We start from the raw sequence: 18,733 nt of genomic DNA, 5'->3' as shown, positions 1-18,733 counted from the left end.
ATGTTCACATGTCATGAAATATTACTCTTTTGGTTTTTTTTGTCAACCATTGAATCTGTAAAAACCATTCTTAGCTAGTAGACCGTACAAAAACAGAATTGGGCCCATGAGCTGTAGTGTACTGATTCCCATTCTATACCATTATCCTGTTGTATTCTCATTTACTGGTATCTGCAGTTGTCTTATATATTCATTTGTTTATTTGTCGTCTGTCTGTCCTGGTGGAGTGTGAGCTTCTTGAAGGCAGGTTCCTTGTCTTAGTCACTGTATTATCTCTGTCAGCTAGAACAGTGCCTGGAATATAGAGGGGCTTTATGAATGTTTGGTGATTAAATCCGTGTAGTCCATGAGCCACTAAATCCAGTAAAGTCTCCCTTCCAAAGGTCCCCTGTGTATATCCTGTTCCAGGTGCCACACCCTACCGAGGCATTTGCCTCGGCCTGTCTGTTCCTGTAGTGGAATCTTATGCCTTCCTGAGCCCTTATCTCTCACTCTGATCTACCCCATGGTATAGTCACTTGCTAAAGCGTGTCTTTTATTACATCATTTCTCTGGAAGAACCAAACACTTTCCCCTGTTTTTGCTTTACCTACAGTGTGATGTCAGACTCCTCAGCTGGGCATTCAAGGCCCTTACTAATCAGTTCCCCAGCTGCTTTTCCAGTCTCATCTCTGAGCCTTCCCTGGAATGAGCCCTCTGCTCCAGCAGCCTCCTGTCCTCATTGTCCCTGAAGCCACTGCTCGTTCCCACCCCTGCACCTTTGTCCAGGCTGTGCCCCAGAACCATTTCCCCTTAGGAAGGGATTGACCTTCTGTGTGATATGAGGCGAGTCTGCAAGGAGTGATGGGAAACAAGGAAGAGTGGAGCTGAGCATAAGGGAAGCTGGAAGATGAAGACTGAATGTGACCAGACATGACCTAATCAGTAGGAAAGTGGGTTAAGAAGGATTTAGTTATTCTGGGGAAATAATTGAAAAGTGCTGCTTGGTAGAACTGTCTAGGTGAGGGCTTCTCAAACTGCCGTTCAGACAAATATTCGGAGAATCTTGCTAAAATGCAGAGTCTGGGAATAGGTCTGGGGGAGGCCTGAGATTCTGCATTTTTAACAAGCTTGCAGGTGATGCTCATGCTTCTGCTTGTTTGAGTATCAAGGATCTAACTAAATGCTTAGGAAAGGAGCCTTTTCCATAGGACCTAGATATGGAGACAGGAAGCCAGTGGGCCTGCCCCTCAGAGGCCTGCCTCTATGTCATGAGAACCCCCCAAGGGTCCTAGTCTACAGTAAAGACAATGCTTGCATTCTGAATGACTGAATAAATGTGTGATGGTTCAAGTCTTTTTGATGAGGGAGGGAGTGCCAAAGAGAACTAAGGACAAAGCTGAGTGTGGAAGGCTGCAGCTTAAAGGGAAGAAGCCCCTCTAAGTCCTGAGATGGTGGCAGTGAAAGTGATCACTGGGAAATGAAAAGAATCTAATGCTGGTTGGGCCGCTGACCTGTCATCACACACGCACACACACAGACGTGCGCATGTACACAGAATAGAAGAGGGGGTGAAGTACTTTTCCCTGATGCAGTTGGATTGTCTCTTCTCTCCAGAGAGACACCTCTTCTGATCCACTAGAGCATACAGTTCAAAATCTAGGTTAGGCTTGAGTACAAATATGTACTTCACCCTAACAACACAATAGGAATCATTTCTGTAACGCGGATCTCCAGACAGAAGAGCAGGTACGTCTTTTGCTGGTGTAGTAAACTTGCCCGTTCAAACAGTTTCTCTTTAATTATTAACCTGGCCCTTGTATCTTTGGCTAATCAGCAGCTGGCTTTTTGATGAAATTGGGTGTTATTTCCCTATGGCTTCAGTTCATGCAAACTACAAGTTATCCCGATTAATGATTTTAATGACACTCCCTCACCATAGTAATTTCCCCTCTGCTTTTCTCACAGAGGAGCTTCTTCAAGGCGGGCTGAACTCTGATCCCGACAGAGAGTCATGGCCATGGTAAGTAGGGGAGCGCCTCACCCTACCTGGTACCAGCCACAGACAGGTACAGGATGTATACTTAGGGACCGTTGGCTTATACAAAGGCTTGTTTGCTCAACAGAGGGGCGGGAGGAGGAAATGAAAAGGCAGGTTTTTTTTTTTAAACACCAGTTTAATTTCTTTCAGAGGTGGTGAGTAACTTGACCCTGAAAATTAATTCAAAGAGAGACTCCTTTGAATTCTTCCAACATCTTGAAATACAGAAACAAGTTATAGTTTTCTCGCTGCAGAAGCACCACATGTTCGTTGTAGAAAATTTAGGCAAATAAAAAGGAAGAACTAACAATCCTGCAGATTCTACCACCAGGAGATGACTGCCATTCACTTTTTGGTGTAACCCCATCATTTCAGGCTCATCAAGAAGGGTGGTTCTTAGCCATGTGGGCTTGTCATCTGCCTCCTGCTTCTGGCCGCGACTGGACTCCTCAGAGCTTGGTTATCCGATCTTTGAGACAGGCAGGGAATTGGATCCCTCTGAGAGTTCCATAAAGTTCAGTGCTGGTGTGGAAGCTGAGCCTCTGCGCTGCCTACGTGGCTCTCCCTGAGGCTGGCCATCTGCTCTCCGTCTCCCACCCAAATGAGGTTTCTGAATGGGCGGGTGATGCTGATCCCTGGTCTTCCAGGAGAGAGTAATGGAAGTAGAATCTTATACCTGGAGAGGAGCTAGGGATCCCACCCGTTCTAGATGCCTTTCTTTAGGAAGATGGGTGTGTGTAAACTGTCCTGAACAAATAGTAATATACTCTTAACATTTTTTTATATTAGACATTCTAGAATTTTATTCATCATCCCTGATAGCCAAAGTCCTACTTACGTCTGCTCAGAATCTCTTATGCTTTAATTTAAAATCCATTTCTTCTTGATTGAGTCTCCCAGGACATGGAGAACATGTATTTAGAAAGGTTTATGGTGCTCCTACTTTGTGCCAGATGTGGTACTTGGCTCGGGGACTCAGAATTAATGGGACAGTCTTTCTGTCTTCAACAAGATCACAGCCTTCCTACACTGAGAACTGTAACCAAGTGACCCTTTAGTGTGCCTTCCACTCGAGCAAAATCACCTCAGTCGCTCTTGTCTTTCATCTTAGAACCTGTTTTTCCATCATGACTGTTATTTATTGGACAGATAAAGGACCTTTTTAAAGGAAAAGAAAAACAAACAATAGTCACAATATTATAGTTCCCAAATATTTTCCATCATTTTATTTTAGACCCTATTCATATGTATAATGGTTTTTAAATAGTAGTAATAAGAGCATAAGTAACAGTTAGGTATATACTTACTCTGATCTTTGCTACGCTAACATGTTTATATTACTTTTTATAGCATCTTAAAATTACTTCTATTAAGGGGTAGAGTTATGGGTGTTTTAATTTTCTTCTTAATTCTTCTTTTTTAAAAATTTCCAAATCTCTGCAATGACTGTGTGATACATTTCTAAAAGGAAAACATGTTTTAAAAGCCATTGTAGTCAAGTATTAAAAATTTTTTTTTCTAGAGGTTTAATTAACATATAGTGAAATGCACAGCTCTTATGGTTGCTGGTAGATGAGTTTTGACAAAGGCATGTACTCTTTTATCAAGATAGAACATTTCATCACTCCAGGAAGTTCCTTCATGCCCCTTCTTGCTCCCACCCTGCTCCTAATTCCACACCAGAAACGCAACCACTGTTCTGATTAGCCCCATAGATTAGTTTTGCCTATTCCAGAACATCCTATAAATGGAATCACAGAGCCTGTACTCTTTTGCTGGTTTCCAGTGCTGAGCGTTATATTTGTTGCAATCCATCCATGTTGCTGTGAGTATCAGCAGTTTGTTCCTCCACTCCTTTTTATTGCTGATTAGTATTCCATTGTATTTTAATCTTTTGGACATTTTTCATCTTCCTGATTATTTTAATAGCCAAATAACATTTCATGGATTGTGATATAACATCTATTTCTAGCTATTAGTTTTTGTCATTCTTCCCTACATCCTCCCTGTTTCCTTTGTCTGCTGCCACAAGAAGCCTTGCTGGGTGGAATCCCCTGCCTTCCCAGAACAGACAGTGGTGCATTATACCCTGGAATTTAATCAATACGGATACTTTAGGGCTGACAGGAACAAATTTCCTGAGCTTATCTTTTTCCTGGAAAAAAAGAGTCACTAAGAATGTTAATTGATAACCTAACTATCTTTGCAAATCCCCCTATCGATTCGTCTTGTTAGATATTAATTTTAATCCCACAGTAGTGTCCCACAGCAATGCAGTTTGCTTTAAAGTTGAATGCAGTATTTGAATACCATCCAGAATTTTTTCAATACTCAAGTTCCAAAAAAACATTGTGGAACATTTGACTCACAAAGCTGTCTCATGGTGGGGCCAAGGGCTGAGTTAGGCCATGTTGGAATTTTGACAGCAAATCACCAATTTGCTTATTACTATAGATATATAGTAGAAAAAGGGGAATAAAGTGCTATGTTAATTTCCTAGGGCTGCCATAACAAAACACCACAAACTGGATGGCTTAAAATAGTGGAAATTTGTTGTCTCAGTTCTGGAGGCCAGATACCCAACCAAGGTGTGGGTAGGGTCGTGATCTCTCTGAAACCTGTAGGAGGCTCCTTCCTTGCCTCTTTCTAGCTTCTGGTGGTTTGCTGGCAATCTTAGTCATTCCTTGGCTTGCAGCTGCTTCTCTCCAGTCTCTGCCTTCATCCTTGTGTGGTGCTCTCCCTGTGTGTCTCTGTCTTCACATGTTGTCTTCTTATAAGGACAGCAGTCATATTGGATTCGGGGCTCACCGTGCTCCAGTGTGACCTCATTTTAATTCAATTAATTACATTTACAATGACCCTATCTTCAAATAAGGTCACATCCTGAGGTGCATACTGGGGGTTAGAGCTTCAACATGCCTTTTTGGGGGGAAATACAATTCAGTCCATAACAGTGCCCAAGGAAGTTAATGTTATAGATTTCTGCTTTTCTCTGTGACGTATACAGAGCATAATGACTAAGTGCTGGATGCTGACCATATCCAGGAGGTGAAAGCCTGGTCTTTCAGCAGACGAGGCCCATACCCTCTGGTACCTGAGGCCTTTGGATGGGCTCGACGTGAGCCACAGTGGGCCTGAGAGGTGCAGGCCAAGGTGGACTAGCTCATAGAGCTCAAATCTAACTGGCTAGAGAACTGCCCTAAGGGTGTGAAAATCCTCCATTCCTTTAGATGGCCCATATTACATCCTTGGATCAAATTAAATCATCAGAGAGCTTCAGATCTATTCTACATCGTTTTCACTATCTACATCGCATTGTACAAACTCCCTATTCTAGATTTTGCTTTGGAGTTACCCCATAGGCTTGTGTTAAGGGATATTATCAGAAATAGATGTAAGAATCTCATTATTATTTCTACTGTGGAGATGTTGTTGACATCATATTTAGTAATAATGGTGATGATGATAGCCGCTAAGTTTGAGTCTTTGTTTTAGTGTTCACTGTTGACTGGATTCTGTGCTGAGTGCTTTGCTATATTATCCTGCTTCATTATTAGAACAACCCTGTGGGTTGATATCATTATCGACACACGTGAGAAAAACAAAACTTCCCCTAGCCCATCCAGCTAGAAAGATTCAAACCCAGTTCTATCCCACTCAATGCCGTGTCCCTTCCCGCTAAGCTTTGCTGCCTCTCACTATAGGCCGCCATGTCTCCCTCATGAAGACCCACAGACGAAATTCCCCCAATACTAGGATTCCCTTTATAGTGTTCATGACTCTTTGAGTGATGTAGAAGAGACAGCGCTGACTGTCTCCATGAATATTAGTACATTTTAGCGGAATCATGGGCACGAGACTATGGGGTACATTTCAACCAAAGCTTATATGAAACCCTTCTCCCTTTGTAATAATTCATAGTCATCCCCCTGTTCTGTTCCCTCCCATCACCATAACATCTTACCACTCATGACTACTAAAAGAGGCATTATCAGAAAGGTTAGGAGAAACAGACCTATTGATGTAACCTCAGCCCCAAGTTTAGCCTTGGCTGTCTCTTCCTAGCCTCAGCTGTGAGCTCTTAGCATCTTAAAAGCACAAAGTACCAGCTCTAGACAGAGGATGGTTTCCAGATGGGTCTGAACTCCATCGACATCTGGGCACCAAGAATATCACTTAGATCCTTGCCCCTGTGCAGCCTCAGCTGATCAAATGTACACCACAATGGCAGACACCTGACAAATTAAGGGAAAAGAGACAAGGCAGAATAATTTTAGAAAGTGCTGCTGATGACTGATTAGGCCGTTTTTAAAGACAGAATTCAGAATATCAAAACATGAATTGCTGAAGGGTTGTAGTAACGCTTAGTGTCAGCACATAGGCGGGAAGATATATTAAAGACTAAAGCTAGTTTGATTCTACTCTCTGCTGCTAAATCAGGGAACCGAGAAGAGCTCCACTAACACAGATTGCATCTCTCTAAACTCAGTACAAAGAAAGTCTGGGCATTTCTTGGGCAACTGGTTTCTTTTCTTCCCATGAACACAACAATCCTCATTACTGATTACAAATCTCTCTTGCTTTGGCTTCTAGGCAGAGAAATCTGTGGCTTCTCTCTAATAACTGCACAGGCCCTTAAGGTCTGCAGTTTGGTTTCCTTCCTACCTGCGTGACTGTACCTTAATTTTTGATGTTTTATGTCTCATCACTGAATTTCTTCATCTATTTATTTACTTTTTTTTTTTTGGAGGAAGATTAGCCCTGAGCTAACTGCTGCCAATCCACCTCCTTTTGCTGAGGAAGACTGGCCCTGAGCTAACATCCATGCCCATCTTCCTCTACTTTATATGTGGGATGCCTACCACAGCATGGCTCGCCAAGAGGTGCCATGTCTGCACCCGGGATCTGAACCAGCGAACCCCAGGCCGCCAAAGCGGAACATGCGCACTTAACCGCTGTGCCACTGGGCCAGCCCCTATTTACTTTTTTATACTGAGTTATATGTATTTCTCTTTGCTGTCTCATATAACATAAATCACATATTAATAAACTGGTAAATACATTAGAAATATTCAGGGCACTTTGATATTAATCGGTAAATTATCTCTAAGTTTTAATCCAACTGAGATGGTTCCTACTGGTCATCAACCCATGTTTTGCTTGTTGATGTTTTTCATTTTTCATCTTTCTTTGCAGAGGGTCAGGGTCACTAACTTTTTGTCCCTGGTACCGTATCAGAGTACGTCTTACTTTAAGGCAGGTTGATCATTTCCAGTGATACTAGTCATCATCTCGGTTGTCTAGAGTTGGTGTCTCCTCTTCATGACTTTCCGTTCTCCCCTCTGCCCTCTCAGTCAGGCTGTGTCATCTCCATTCCACTGGGAAAGCTCTTGTCAGGATCACCAGGCCCCTCCATGTTGGCAAATCTGACCATCCCTTCCGTGTCCTTCTCTTATCCCTGCCTCAGCCGGCACTAACCGCTCCCGCCTTCCTCAGCCTCTGGACTGCACACTCTCTTGGTTTTCCTTTTACCTCAAGGACCGGTCCTTCTTGGTTATCCTTTCTGGATTCTCCTTCTATTCTGGACCTATACTGCTGGAGAGGCCTAGGTTTGTCCTAGGATCCCTGTTCTTCTCTATCTTCATCTCATTCAATACCATCCAAATGCTGAAGTGTCCTAAATTTATTACTCTAGACTTGACCTCTAGACTTAGATTGTATAATATACTGTCCTTTTGACAACTCCACTTGGATGTTTAATGGACAACTCAGCGTTTGAAAACAGAAGTTCTAAATCCCACCCCTACTGCCACCCCAAATCTGGCAGTCCTCCGGCTGTCCCCATCTGGGTAAATGCTACCACTCTCTGCTCAGCTACTCAGAGAAAAAGATTTAGAGTTAGACCTGATTCTTTTCTTTCCTCACCTCCCCCGTCAGTCCATCAGCAAGTTCTGTCGCCTTTGCTCCAAAACATGTGCTGAGTCTGTTTCTTTCCATCTTGACTGTTTCACAAGGGTGAAATGGTGGGCAGGCATCATATCCCTGGATCTTGGCCCAGATTCTCAACTGGCCTCTGCATCTCCCTACAGCAGCCTGAGTGGTCTTTTAACATGTAAATCAGATTGTCTATCCCATCCCCTTGCTAAAAACCTGCTGGTGGCTTCCCACTGCACCTAGAATAAAATATAAATTTACCCAGTTTGTGAGGACTGCCTTGTTCTGGCCCCAGCCCACCTCTCTGATTTTCTTTCCCTTTTAAAAAATTTTTATCAGGGAAAATTGTAAACACATACAAAAGTAGACCGAATATTAAAAAGAATCCCATTGTTCCTAACAATAATTATTAACTCATGGTCAATCTTCTTTCTTCTTTATTTCCACTTACTTCCCCCCACCTGTGTAATTTGAAGCAAATTCCAGACATCTTATCAGCTCTCTATAAACTATATATAAGATTAGAGCTATTAAAAAAATGTATATAACCAATACCATTAGCACACCTAAAAATGTTAACACTGATTCCTCAATGTCATCTAATATCAAGTCAGGGTTCAAATTTCCAACTGTCTCATAAATGTCTTATCTTTTTTACTGTTTGTTTGATTTAGAGTCCAAATAGGGTTCATGCATTGTAATTATTGACATGCCTTTTTAATGTTTTTTAAGCTACAGTTCCCTTCCATCTCTTTCTTTTCTAATTCCCCTTGCAATTTCTTTGCTGAAGAACCTAGCCCATTTGTCAAGTGGTGTTTCTCAGTCTGGATTTTGCCAATTACAGCCCTGTGGTGGGAGTGAACATTTTCCTTTCTCCTTGATTTATGGTCAATTGGTATTTGGCTCCACAGGCTTGATCGGATTGAGGTTTGAGTTTTTCCCTTTTTGAGGGACGTGATAACTTCATAGGTGGTGGTGTAACATATCTTACCACTCTCCTCCTTGCTGCCAATTTGAGCCACTCTGGCCTCTGCCCCTCTCCTCCCATAGAAGCTAGTTCCAGCCTCAGGGCCTTTGCCTTAGCTGTTTCCTCTGCCTGTGATGCTTTCTCCTCCTTTGCATGGTCAATGCCTCATGTCAGTCAGATCTCAGCCTAAATGTCACTCAGAGCAGCCCTTCCAGGACCTTTCAATCTCCATAGCACTTCTCACTGCCAGGCACTTGTTAGAATATTAGTTTGTTGGCTTGTTCACTGTCTGCCCTCCCACCCCACCGCCTGAACTGGAACCTCAGCTCCATGGGAGCAAGAGCCTTATCTGTCATCGTCACTGCTATATCCCCAGCCTATGGGGATGTCTGGCCCATGGTAGGTGCTCAGCAAATGTTTGCTAATGAGAATCTCTTTGTCAGTAAGATGCTGCCTGTCAGTCACACCTTTCTCTGTACGCTTAGGCAGCCAAAGGAGGCACCGTCAAAGCGGCTTCAGGATTCAACGCCATGGAGGATGCTCAGACCCTGAGGAAGGCCATGAAAGGGCTCGGTAAGTGTCCTACTGGAGGTGAGCACTCTCATGTGTTGTGTCTCAGAGTCACACAGAGGGTGCTGTGTCCACTGGCAAATGTGAGCAGGTCTCACTCTCAAAAAACACAGTGGGAGTGAGTTGCTTTTCAAGACAAATTAGGTGGGAGGGCATTAATTATCTACTTTTACTACAGAATTGTAAATTTAATGCACTCATTCTGGAGTTCCCCAATTATTTAAATCTGTTTTGCATTACAGCATTCTGAATCCATATGTAAAACTTTAGAAATGTATTTGTTTTCCAATTAGTGCTGTATGTTTGTAGTGCCATGAGGTTTACAAAGCACTTTCACAAACATTATCTCAGTGTGTACATGCAACAACCCTGTGATTTGGTGAAAGCAGCTATTACTGTTGTGATTTTCGCCTTGCTTTACAGATGTGAAATTGAGACCCAGAGAAATTAAGTAACGTAGTAAGTCACGTTGTAAGCGGAACTGAGCCATGAGTCATGCTTGGCAGAGCCCGTCTTGAGGTTGGGCCTGCAACTCTAAGTCCATGGTCTTTCCCTTGAGTCCCTCTGCCTGTTGCTGCTGTGATGGGCATAGTGGGGAGGTCCTGACAGGCAGCGTGTGGGATTTCATGTGAGAAGGCTGTGTGTACAGGACCAGAGCACTTGTCTTCCAGTGCTCTACCCTCCAGCTGGCTCCCCGAGGGCAAAGGCCTCATTCTGGGTGGGCACAGCCATGCGGGGTGCGCTTCAGGCTGCCCTGGCCTAGCCCCTTGCCTGGGTGGACATTTGGCCAGAGAAGCGCCCTCTGGTTTGTAGCTGCTATTTAGAATCTGCTTGAGATTTGGATAAAAACACTTGACCATGAGGCTTTATTTCCTAGTTTTTTAACCCAAAAACGGTTCACTTTACTTAGCCCCCATGCTACTAACAGCAGCAACAGCAATAAAAATAATAGTGGATGTTTGTTAAGCTCTTCTATGGATTGGGCATAATTCTCCACGTGGATTGTTTTAATCCTGACAGCAGCTTGTTTTACTGATGAGAAAGTTGCGGTTTAGGGAGATTAGCTAACTTGCCCAAGGTCTCAGAACTAGTAAGTGTTAGAGTCGGGATTCTAGGCAATTCTAGGCAGTCTGACTCCAGAGCTGGGGTTAAGTCACTGTGCTGCCCTGCTGCCTACCTCTGCACAGAACATTGTTCTGAATCTACGTGTCCTTCTCCTCATCTTCCCTTTTTCACAAATAAAATGGAAAATGTACTTGGCCCACCCTGTTTTCAGGTTATCCTAATTCTTTACTATAAAGCAAAAACACCATCTTTCAGAACGTGGACCACATGGCATTCAGAATTTTCAAAATAAGAGTTAGGAGACATTCGACACAACCAAGCCTTTTCAGTGCCTGTGTGTGGGCCAATGCAAAGGAGACAAGGATTATAAAACCTAGTCCTTGTGGTCAAATAGTCCATGGGTGCTAGGTGGCTAAGGCGTGTACAGAAATAACTATGATCAGTTCATAATATGATAGAGATAGGAGGGGCACAAATAAGACCCCATTAGGGTTCACAGAGGAGATCACATTTCAAATGGGGGCATCAGGCAGAACTCCTTGAAGAATGTAGAATTTGAGATAGGCCTTGGGAGATGAGGTGAGTTTCAGTAAATAGAGATAAAAGAGAAGGTGTTTCAGGTGAATGGAATAACATGAGCAGAGGTGTGGGATGAGTGTGAGCATCCCATTTCCTACTCTACCTGAGGCCCAGGGCAGTCACAGTGAATACATGGAAAGGTGGATTGTAGCAGGAGGTACTTGCAAAGCAGGAGTAGGCTGGTTGGGAGCTTTCTGAGAAGACAGATAGCAAAGAGAGGGCCTGGAAGTGTTACTGAGAAGGCCACCTGGAGAATCACAGACATGGGGGCATGGTCCAAAGGCATTGGCTGGGGGACAACAGATGCCAGAATAATAACACTAAATGGATGAGGTTAGGGAGACATATAAACCAATAGACTGACAATGAAGGAGGTCAGGAGAAAGGAGTGCAGTACAGTTGGGTCAAGTATAGTTATTCAAGAGCTGAGTCGGTGGATCTGGCTGCCTGGTATCTTTTTATGTGGGTATTTATGATAGTGAATGGGATCTCATGGAGAGTCTAGGATGGCAGACTGCAGCACCTGTAGTAAATCCAGCAGACCAGGGAGCCATTGTGTATTCCCGAGCAGGGGAGGAATACATTTTAGGAAAATGAATCTGGCAAGACTTTGGAAAGACCAAATAGGAGGTAAGATTACTAGTTAGCCAACTTTACAGTTGTCTAGGAAGAGACCCCCAAATCCTGAACTGGAGTGGTAGTGGTAGGAATCAAAAAGAGGAGATGGATGCAAAAAAGATTGTAGAGCTAGATTTTGCATAACTTGGCAGGAAATTTGAATGTGGAGGAAGACAGAAAGTGAAAAACATCAGAGCTGTTTTGAGGGTTCATACTTGACTGACTGGAAGAGGGGTGGTGCCCTTTCACAGAAACTGGGTGAACAAAAGGTGATGAGCCTTCTCCCCACAGCTGAGAGCTCTGAAGGTTGTGTCTTTTACCCTCTGTTTTTTTTTTAAGAGACCTGAAAGTAGGTCCCTAAGATATATAAACTTAAAGTTCTGTAGCTTCCTCCCTACACCTCACATTTTTCTGGATCTCTAATCTTGGAAAGAATAACTGTGATGAATCTATATTTTTTTTCTCCCTGAAATATTTAAGTAGAATCCCTTCTGTAACCCATCACAACGCCCCCATATAGTATAAACAATGAAGGAACAGGAAACTCACCAAACATGCATGAACATCCAGCTGTTACTAAGACGAGGGACCAATTTGAAAAATCAGAATAAAGTCCCCCTATAAAAGTTGCTGCAAGAAACAGGCAAACAAAACTTAGGACATTTTTAATTTGTAATTCATATTATAAAGCTTTGATAGGATATCGCATCATGGGAATTTGTTGGGAGTTATAAAAAGGGAATCATCTGAGATCAGGAAACATAGCTTGGAGATGAAAAACACAATTACAGATCTTAAAACTCAGTGAATGCAGTGAACAGCCAATTTAAACCCTGCAAAGTGCCAAATCAGTGAATTAAAAGACGAGTTTGAATTGTTTCAAAGCTTGGAGGAAATGATAAAGGGATAAAAAAAAAGAGAGAAAAGGCAAGAACATGGAAGATAGATACAGGAGATCCAAAAGACATTATAAGACTTCCAGAGGAGGGGAAGAAGCATGATCCCAGTCAACACTTACTGAGTATTTAGTAAGTGCTGCGCATTGTGCTGAGTAACTCACTTAAGGGAAGTACTATGATTACTCCCATTTATAGATAAGGAAACTAATGCCTGGAGATGTTAACTATTTTGTTCAGTGGCAAACAGCTAATTAAAGGAGAGGCTAAGACTCAAATCTAGTGTCTGTTACCCCCACAATAGACAAACCCTCTGAACAAGGACCTCTTTTCTTAGAAAGCTCTCTGCGTGTGTTTGGGTTACTCCAGTGTCTGCAGAGGAACCCATTTTCTCATCCCTCTCAAATCACATTCACTCACTGTCTCTGCTCCACTCCCAGGCACGGATGAAGATGCCATAATCAGTGTCCTCGCCTACCGCAACACCGCCCAGCGCCAGGAAATCAGGACAGCCTACAAGAGCACCATTGGCAAGGTAGGCACAGTCTCTCCATCTCCGTGTTGACGAGGGACCTGTCAGGCATCAAGGAAGCAGGGCTACTTCCCGATCTAGGTTCCTGAAGTAGCCCTGTGTTTTTAAAAGATGGACCCCTTGCCATGTGTAAGGATGCTCTTGAAAAAAAAAAAAAAAGAAGACAATTTCAACACGTGTTTCCTCCACTATCCTTAGCCAGAAGTGATGTCGGGGAGCTCTTGATTCATGGAGCTCAGGCCAAGCTTAGTCTCTTCCCACTCAAGTCTTCTCAGGGACTTGGTTGTTGAATGGACTCAACCACCACCCTTTTGAGCACCGGGCAGGGCTGAGCTTCCAGTGTGGCTTCCCTGAGCCGATGGCTTCTTTTAGGCCACCGTGGATGAAGACCCTCCAAACTGACTGAAATATTTAAATTCAGTTTGTTTTAAGTAGGCTCTTCCACATAAACCCATTTGTAGCATATATTCGTTCCTTTGATGATCTGCAATTGAGGGACACCCCCTTAAATTCTAGAATGGGGCTTTATGTGTGTATGTCTGTGTATTTTAGTAGCTCATGCATTCAGAGGTTGTTCACTCACCATGTTTTCCTCTTTGAGTCTGAATCCCACATCCCTCAGGAACCCTCTCTTAGTCTCATTTTCAATGACTCACTTGCCAGAGTCATTCCACCCCATCTTTCCACAGCACTGAAAACCTATCTCTGATTAGCAAGAATCTTTTTATTGAGGAAACATTATCAATAAGAGCCTCCAGTTCTCAGAGTACAGTAACTCCATGACGTGTTTCTATCCTCGAGATACTTTACAGCCAGTCAGACGGCCACTGCTTCTCAAGGACAGCACTAAACTGCTGCGTGGGACAGGGCTGCTCCGCTATGGCCTAGGGCGTCTGATGTGCACCTTGGCTGGGCCCCCCCGGTCGGGAACAGGATTCTTCTGATCAGATTGCTTGTACTATCTTCTGTGCGTTGTAAACTCTTCTCCATCCCCAAAGAAATTTATTGAGCAGAAATAGGCATGAACGTGCGTATGATGTGTGAACTAGAGACCTAAAGGGTGTTGCCACACACATTCGGGTTGATTATTCAGCTTCAGAACTAAGCTAGTCTGGTGGCAGTTTGTTAAGATGAGCAACATTAACGGATTGACTGAGCACTAATTTATTAGTCATTCATTCATTCATTCATTCACTATGTCTGGACATAACATAAAAATATACACAATAGGTTGAAATACAGTGTTATGGAATCAGGTTTGTGGGAATCAGAGATCTGGACTTGAATAGCAATTTAGCCCCTTATTAGTTGGTTGATCTTAAGCAGGTTCTTAAATTCTCTGACCTGTTCTAGGAGGAAATGTGAATAAATGTCTTTAGTATTTTGTCCTTTGTCCAAATAAGTACATTTCTTTTTAGGAAGTGAGCCTTAAGAAATAATCATGAGGGGCCAGCCCCGTGGCATGGAGGTTAAGTTCACACATTCTGCTTCAGCAGCCCGGGGTTCGCTGGTTCAGATCCTGGGTGCGGATCTATGCACTGCTCATCAAGCCACGCCGTGGCAGGCATCCCACATATAAAGTAGAGGAAGATGAGCATGGATATTAGCTCAGGGCCAGGCTTCCTCAGCAAAAATGAGGAGGATTGGCAGCAGATGTTAGCTCAGTGCTAATCTTTCTCAAAAAAAAGAAATAATCATGAATGATTGCAAAGATACAACTAAACGCATGTGTAATTTAACAGTAGAGAAAAACCAGACACAGGGGACTGGTTAAAATGTTATTGCATCTACATATAGAAATTGTAACAGCTATTAAAAATGTCATAGATGAATATTGATTTGGAATATATTCAAGATATATTGTTAAGTGAGCAAATACATTTAACTCAGTGTCTACTAAATTTTTGATCTCAGGACACTCTTAAATTACTGAAGACTTTTTTGTTTTTATGGATTATATCTGTTGATATTTACCATATTAGAAATTAAAATTGAAGACATTTAAAAATATGTATTTGTTAACTTATTTAAAAAACAATAAACATATTACATGTTAATATAAATAACATTTTTATGAAAAACAGGTACATAGTCCAAAAAAAAAAATTTAGTGGGAAGATTGGCACTCTTTTACATTTTGCAAATCTCTTAACATCTGGCGTAATGGAAGATGGTTGGATTCTCATATCTGCTTCTGCATTCAGTTTGTTGTGATGTGTGGTTTTGGTTGAGGTATATGAAGAAAAGCTAGTCTCCTATAGATATGTAGTTGGAAAAGAGAGGACTATTTTAATAGCCTTTTAACATAATTGTACGTGTGTCAAGTAGCCTTTGGAAAACTCCGTTGTACAATTGTGAGAGAATGACAGCGTAAAGGCAAATAACGTCTTAGTGTTATTATGAAGATAGTTCAACTTTGTGGGCCCCCTGAAAGGGTCTTGGAGACCCCAGGCGTCCCTGGACCACACGCTGAGAGCGGCTTGTTTCAGTTACTACATGGAGCAGTTAAGCAGAACCGCTTTCTTGCATTGTAGGACCTGATAGACGACTTGAAGTCAGAACTGAGTGGCAACTTCGAGCGGGTGATCTTGGGGATGATGACGCCCACCGTGCTGTACGACGTGCAGGAGCTGCGAAGGGCCATGAAGGTTTGTGCCCCCTCCTCGCGTGCTGTCTGTGCCGTTAGTGCAAACGCTGGGGAGCTTTCTCAAGAAACTGTGATAATGGCCTTCTGAGAGTGGGGAGGATGAGGTACAGGAGAAAGATTTTCCTTCATTTGTGACAACTTGAAAACGTGACATTGCATTATAGCAATTGTAATTTTAAAATTGTTTTCCAAGAGTTATGGAAGCATTTGTTCTTTCCTATGGCTCCAGGGGGAATGATTATAGTTGTGCTTTTGGTGCAGTTCCAGAAACTTTCTTGTCGTGTTAGTACTTTTGAGGTAGGAAACTTTATGACTGACACGTTGGTGGCCTCTGGGCTGCTGTGGGCTCAGAACTGGCGGAAAAGGTTGTCTGCCTCCCTAGATGCTGGATCCACTGTGCCCTCACCCAAGGTCTGCCAATTTTTAATGACCAAGTATGAAATTCAAACACAATTACCCTCCTCAACCGTGTCAATAAATACTCAGCCTCATGGAAGGTTCTGGGCTAGGCTCTGGGTAAGCAAAGAGTCTTTGCCAGAAGATTCTGCCCTTCAAGGGAAAAGTACAGGGACGTCCAGGAAAGATTAAGTCCCCAGAGGGCAGAAACTGTCCCTAACCTGGCACCTTAACTATCAGTAGAAAGAGCCCATGAATGTTTGTTGTTACTAATAATGATTATGGTAAACACATTGGAATTTGAGCAGGACAGTTAAAAATTAGCAAATCCTGTTGCTAGAGCCCCGAGGGTTGTCTTTATTCTCTACAGATTCCTGGCTGCATTCCTTCTGTGTCTGGCACTCAACTTTGTAAACTGGCTCATAACACCCTCTTCCTCTGGGTTTCGTGTTTAGGGAGCTGGCACGGATGAGGGCTGCCTGATTGAGATCCTGGCCTCTCGGTCACCGGAGGAGATCCGGCGCATAAACCAGACCTACCAGCTTGGTATGTAGCATCCTCAGTGGCCTGGCTGAGGTTTTGCTGGGATTTGAGAAGTAAACTAGCAGCAGGTCGTTACCCACTGATTAGACCCTGTTCATAGAAACACTGACCATGAGGCATCCTCAGTTCCAAGCTCTGCTTTCAGGCAGATCCCCGTCTAGGCAAAGACTGTCTGTTGGCTTCTCAAAACTTCTCAGGTGAAGATGCCACTCTGCTTAGGCTACCCAGTGCAGTGTTCTAATCTTCTGAAGGCTGGAAAATTGTTCCTTATTATCAAGCAGAGAATCAAATATGCTTGTTCAAAAAGGGTGGCACCAGTGAATTCTCTTGTTCCAAGGAATGGCCTGGAGGGGCCGTCTGGCCCAACTTCTTACATCCAGATTGGACTGTATGTCCTCCAGCCTTCTCAGAATGCTAGCCGTTTACTTGCTTCTTACAAATCTCCAGAGGACAATACATATGAAGAGCCTTTAAAAGATGCATACCTTTTTTCCCCTAAGAATATAATAAAAAAGTGCACAAAGATTTAGATCCTGCAGTGTTTGTTTGGCATTGTTTATAGTAGCTAAAAATGTCCAACAGTAGCAGATTGGCTAAATAAAATATGATACACACACAACAGACTATTATGTAGTCATCAAAATGTATACTGACAGATAATATTAAATTACATTACATGATATGGTATATGGATGAGTGAAAAAAGACAAATTATAAAAAGTATGCTATGATCCCATTTTTTTTAGGAAAGAAAAATAATATGTGTATGTGGGGAAAAATGAGGAAGGATATTCACCAAAATGTTATCAATGATTATTATTTTGGGGTGATTAGATTATGATGTGGTTTCCCCCCCGCTTCATTTTACTTATTTGTTTTTTCCTAAGTTTTCTGTAGTAAACATGTAGTACTTTGGGAGAAAGAGAACAAAACAGTAAGAGGTTTTTGGTAAGTGTCCAGAGCCGGAGATTCTAAACCTGGAGAATGTGGTTCTGGCACCGGGATCTGCATGTCTGCTGAGGGCAGGTCTTCTCCCCGAGGACTGTGAAGGGTTGGAGCTTCTCTGGGGATGCTCTCCAGCTAGTGACATGGCAGGGAAGGCACATGCTAGAATTTGAGCCTGACAGCCCCCTGCTTGTCCCCACCACTGGTTCGGAAACTCGGCTCCCTTTGCCTTTCTGCACGCCGATCAACAGTTACTGTTCTCTGTGTCCCCGAAAAGCACGTTCAGGACAGACCCCTGGACAGTAGGGACCGGAGAGTGAGGATTACACCCCAGCTGTCTCGACCTCCCGTTTTAAGGGACAGGAACATCTCATTTCCACTGTAATGACAAGCTAAGCTTATCTTCACTGTTTTATCAGAGTTTAGTTTTTGAAAAATCGTGGGGTGAAAAACCTCATGAGTAGCTGCGTCAGTAAACAGGTTGGTCCTGGAGAGGACAGAAGGCTCCGGAGTGTGACACAGTGTTGGGCAGGACTCTGTCCTGATGTTGCTAATTTTACTCTCTTGCTAGAATACGGGCGGAGCCTTGAAGATGACATTCGCTCTGACACGTCTTTCATGTTCCAGCGCGTGCTCGTGTCTCTGTCCGCTGTGAGTGGTTCCCTCTGGTGGCTGCTTTTGGTGGGGGTTGTGTTTTATTGAGACTCTTACTCTGTATCCCCTTTTCCAGGCTTTCTCATCCTTTCAACCTCCCAAATGTGAACGTTCCCCAGGTGTTTTTCTTGGGACTCTCTGTTGTTTTATCTTCTCTGCTTTACAGTCTCTGGCCAGTCATGGATGCCCATTTATTCTAATTTTACTTATTTAGTTAGTTCTAATTTATAGTTACAAGTACCTAATACATGCCAGGCACACTGAAAATTAGGAAGATGATTAAGAGGCAGTTCCACGGCTTTAAGAGTTTATATTGTCATAAGTAGTATATCAGGTACACAGTTGCTATAATAAAGGCATGAAAAGT

The 18,733-nt window shown here is 43.0% G+C and overlaps 1 protein-coding gene across 4 annotated transcripts in view; it reads left to right on the top strand.

Annotated features, from left to right (window-relative positions):
• ANXA4 (annexin A4) overlaps positions 1-18,733 on the top strand; it is a 63,883-nt gene that overhangs the window by 25,124 nt on the left and 20,026 nt on the right. For all 4 annotated transcript variants that reach the window (XM_014836707.3, XM_070511988.1, XM_070511989.1 and 1 more), the window contains 6 exons: positions 1,948-2,002; positions 9,407-9,494; positions 13,090-13,184; positions 15,716-15,829; positions 16,680-16,770; positions 18,284-18,363. In XM_014836707.3, the coding sequence (XP_014692193.1) occupies positions 1,994-2,002; positions 9,407-9,494; positions 13,090-13,184; positions 15,716-15,829; positions 16,680-16,770; positions 18,284-18,363 (477 nt within the window). In that variant the 5' untranslated portion in view covers positions 1,948-1,993. The remainder of the gene's footprint in view (positions 1-1,947; positions 2,003-9,406; positions 9,495-13,089; positions 13,185-15,715; positions 15,830-16,679; positions 16,771-18,283; positions 18,364-18,733) is intronic.

This window comes from Equus asinus, chromosome 6 (genome assembly GCF_041296235.1).
Source record: "Equus asinus isolate D_3611 breed Donkey chromosome 6, EquAss-T2T_v2, whole genome shotgun sequence".
Classification (NCBI taxonomy): Eukaryota; Metazoa; Chordata; class Mammalia; order Perissodactyla; family Equidae; genus Equus; species Equus asinus.
This window is presented reverse-complemented; position numbering and strand designations above follow the sequence as displayed.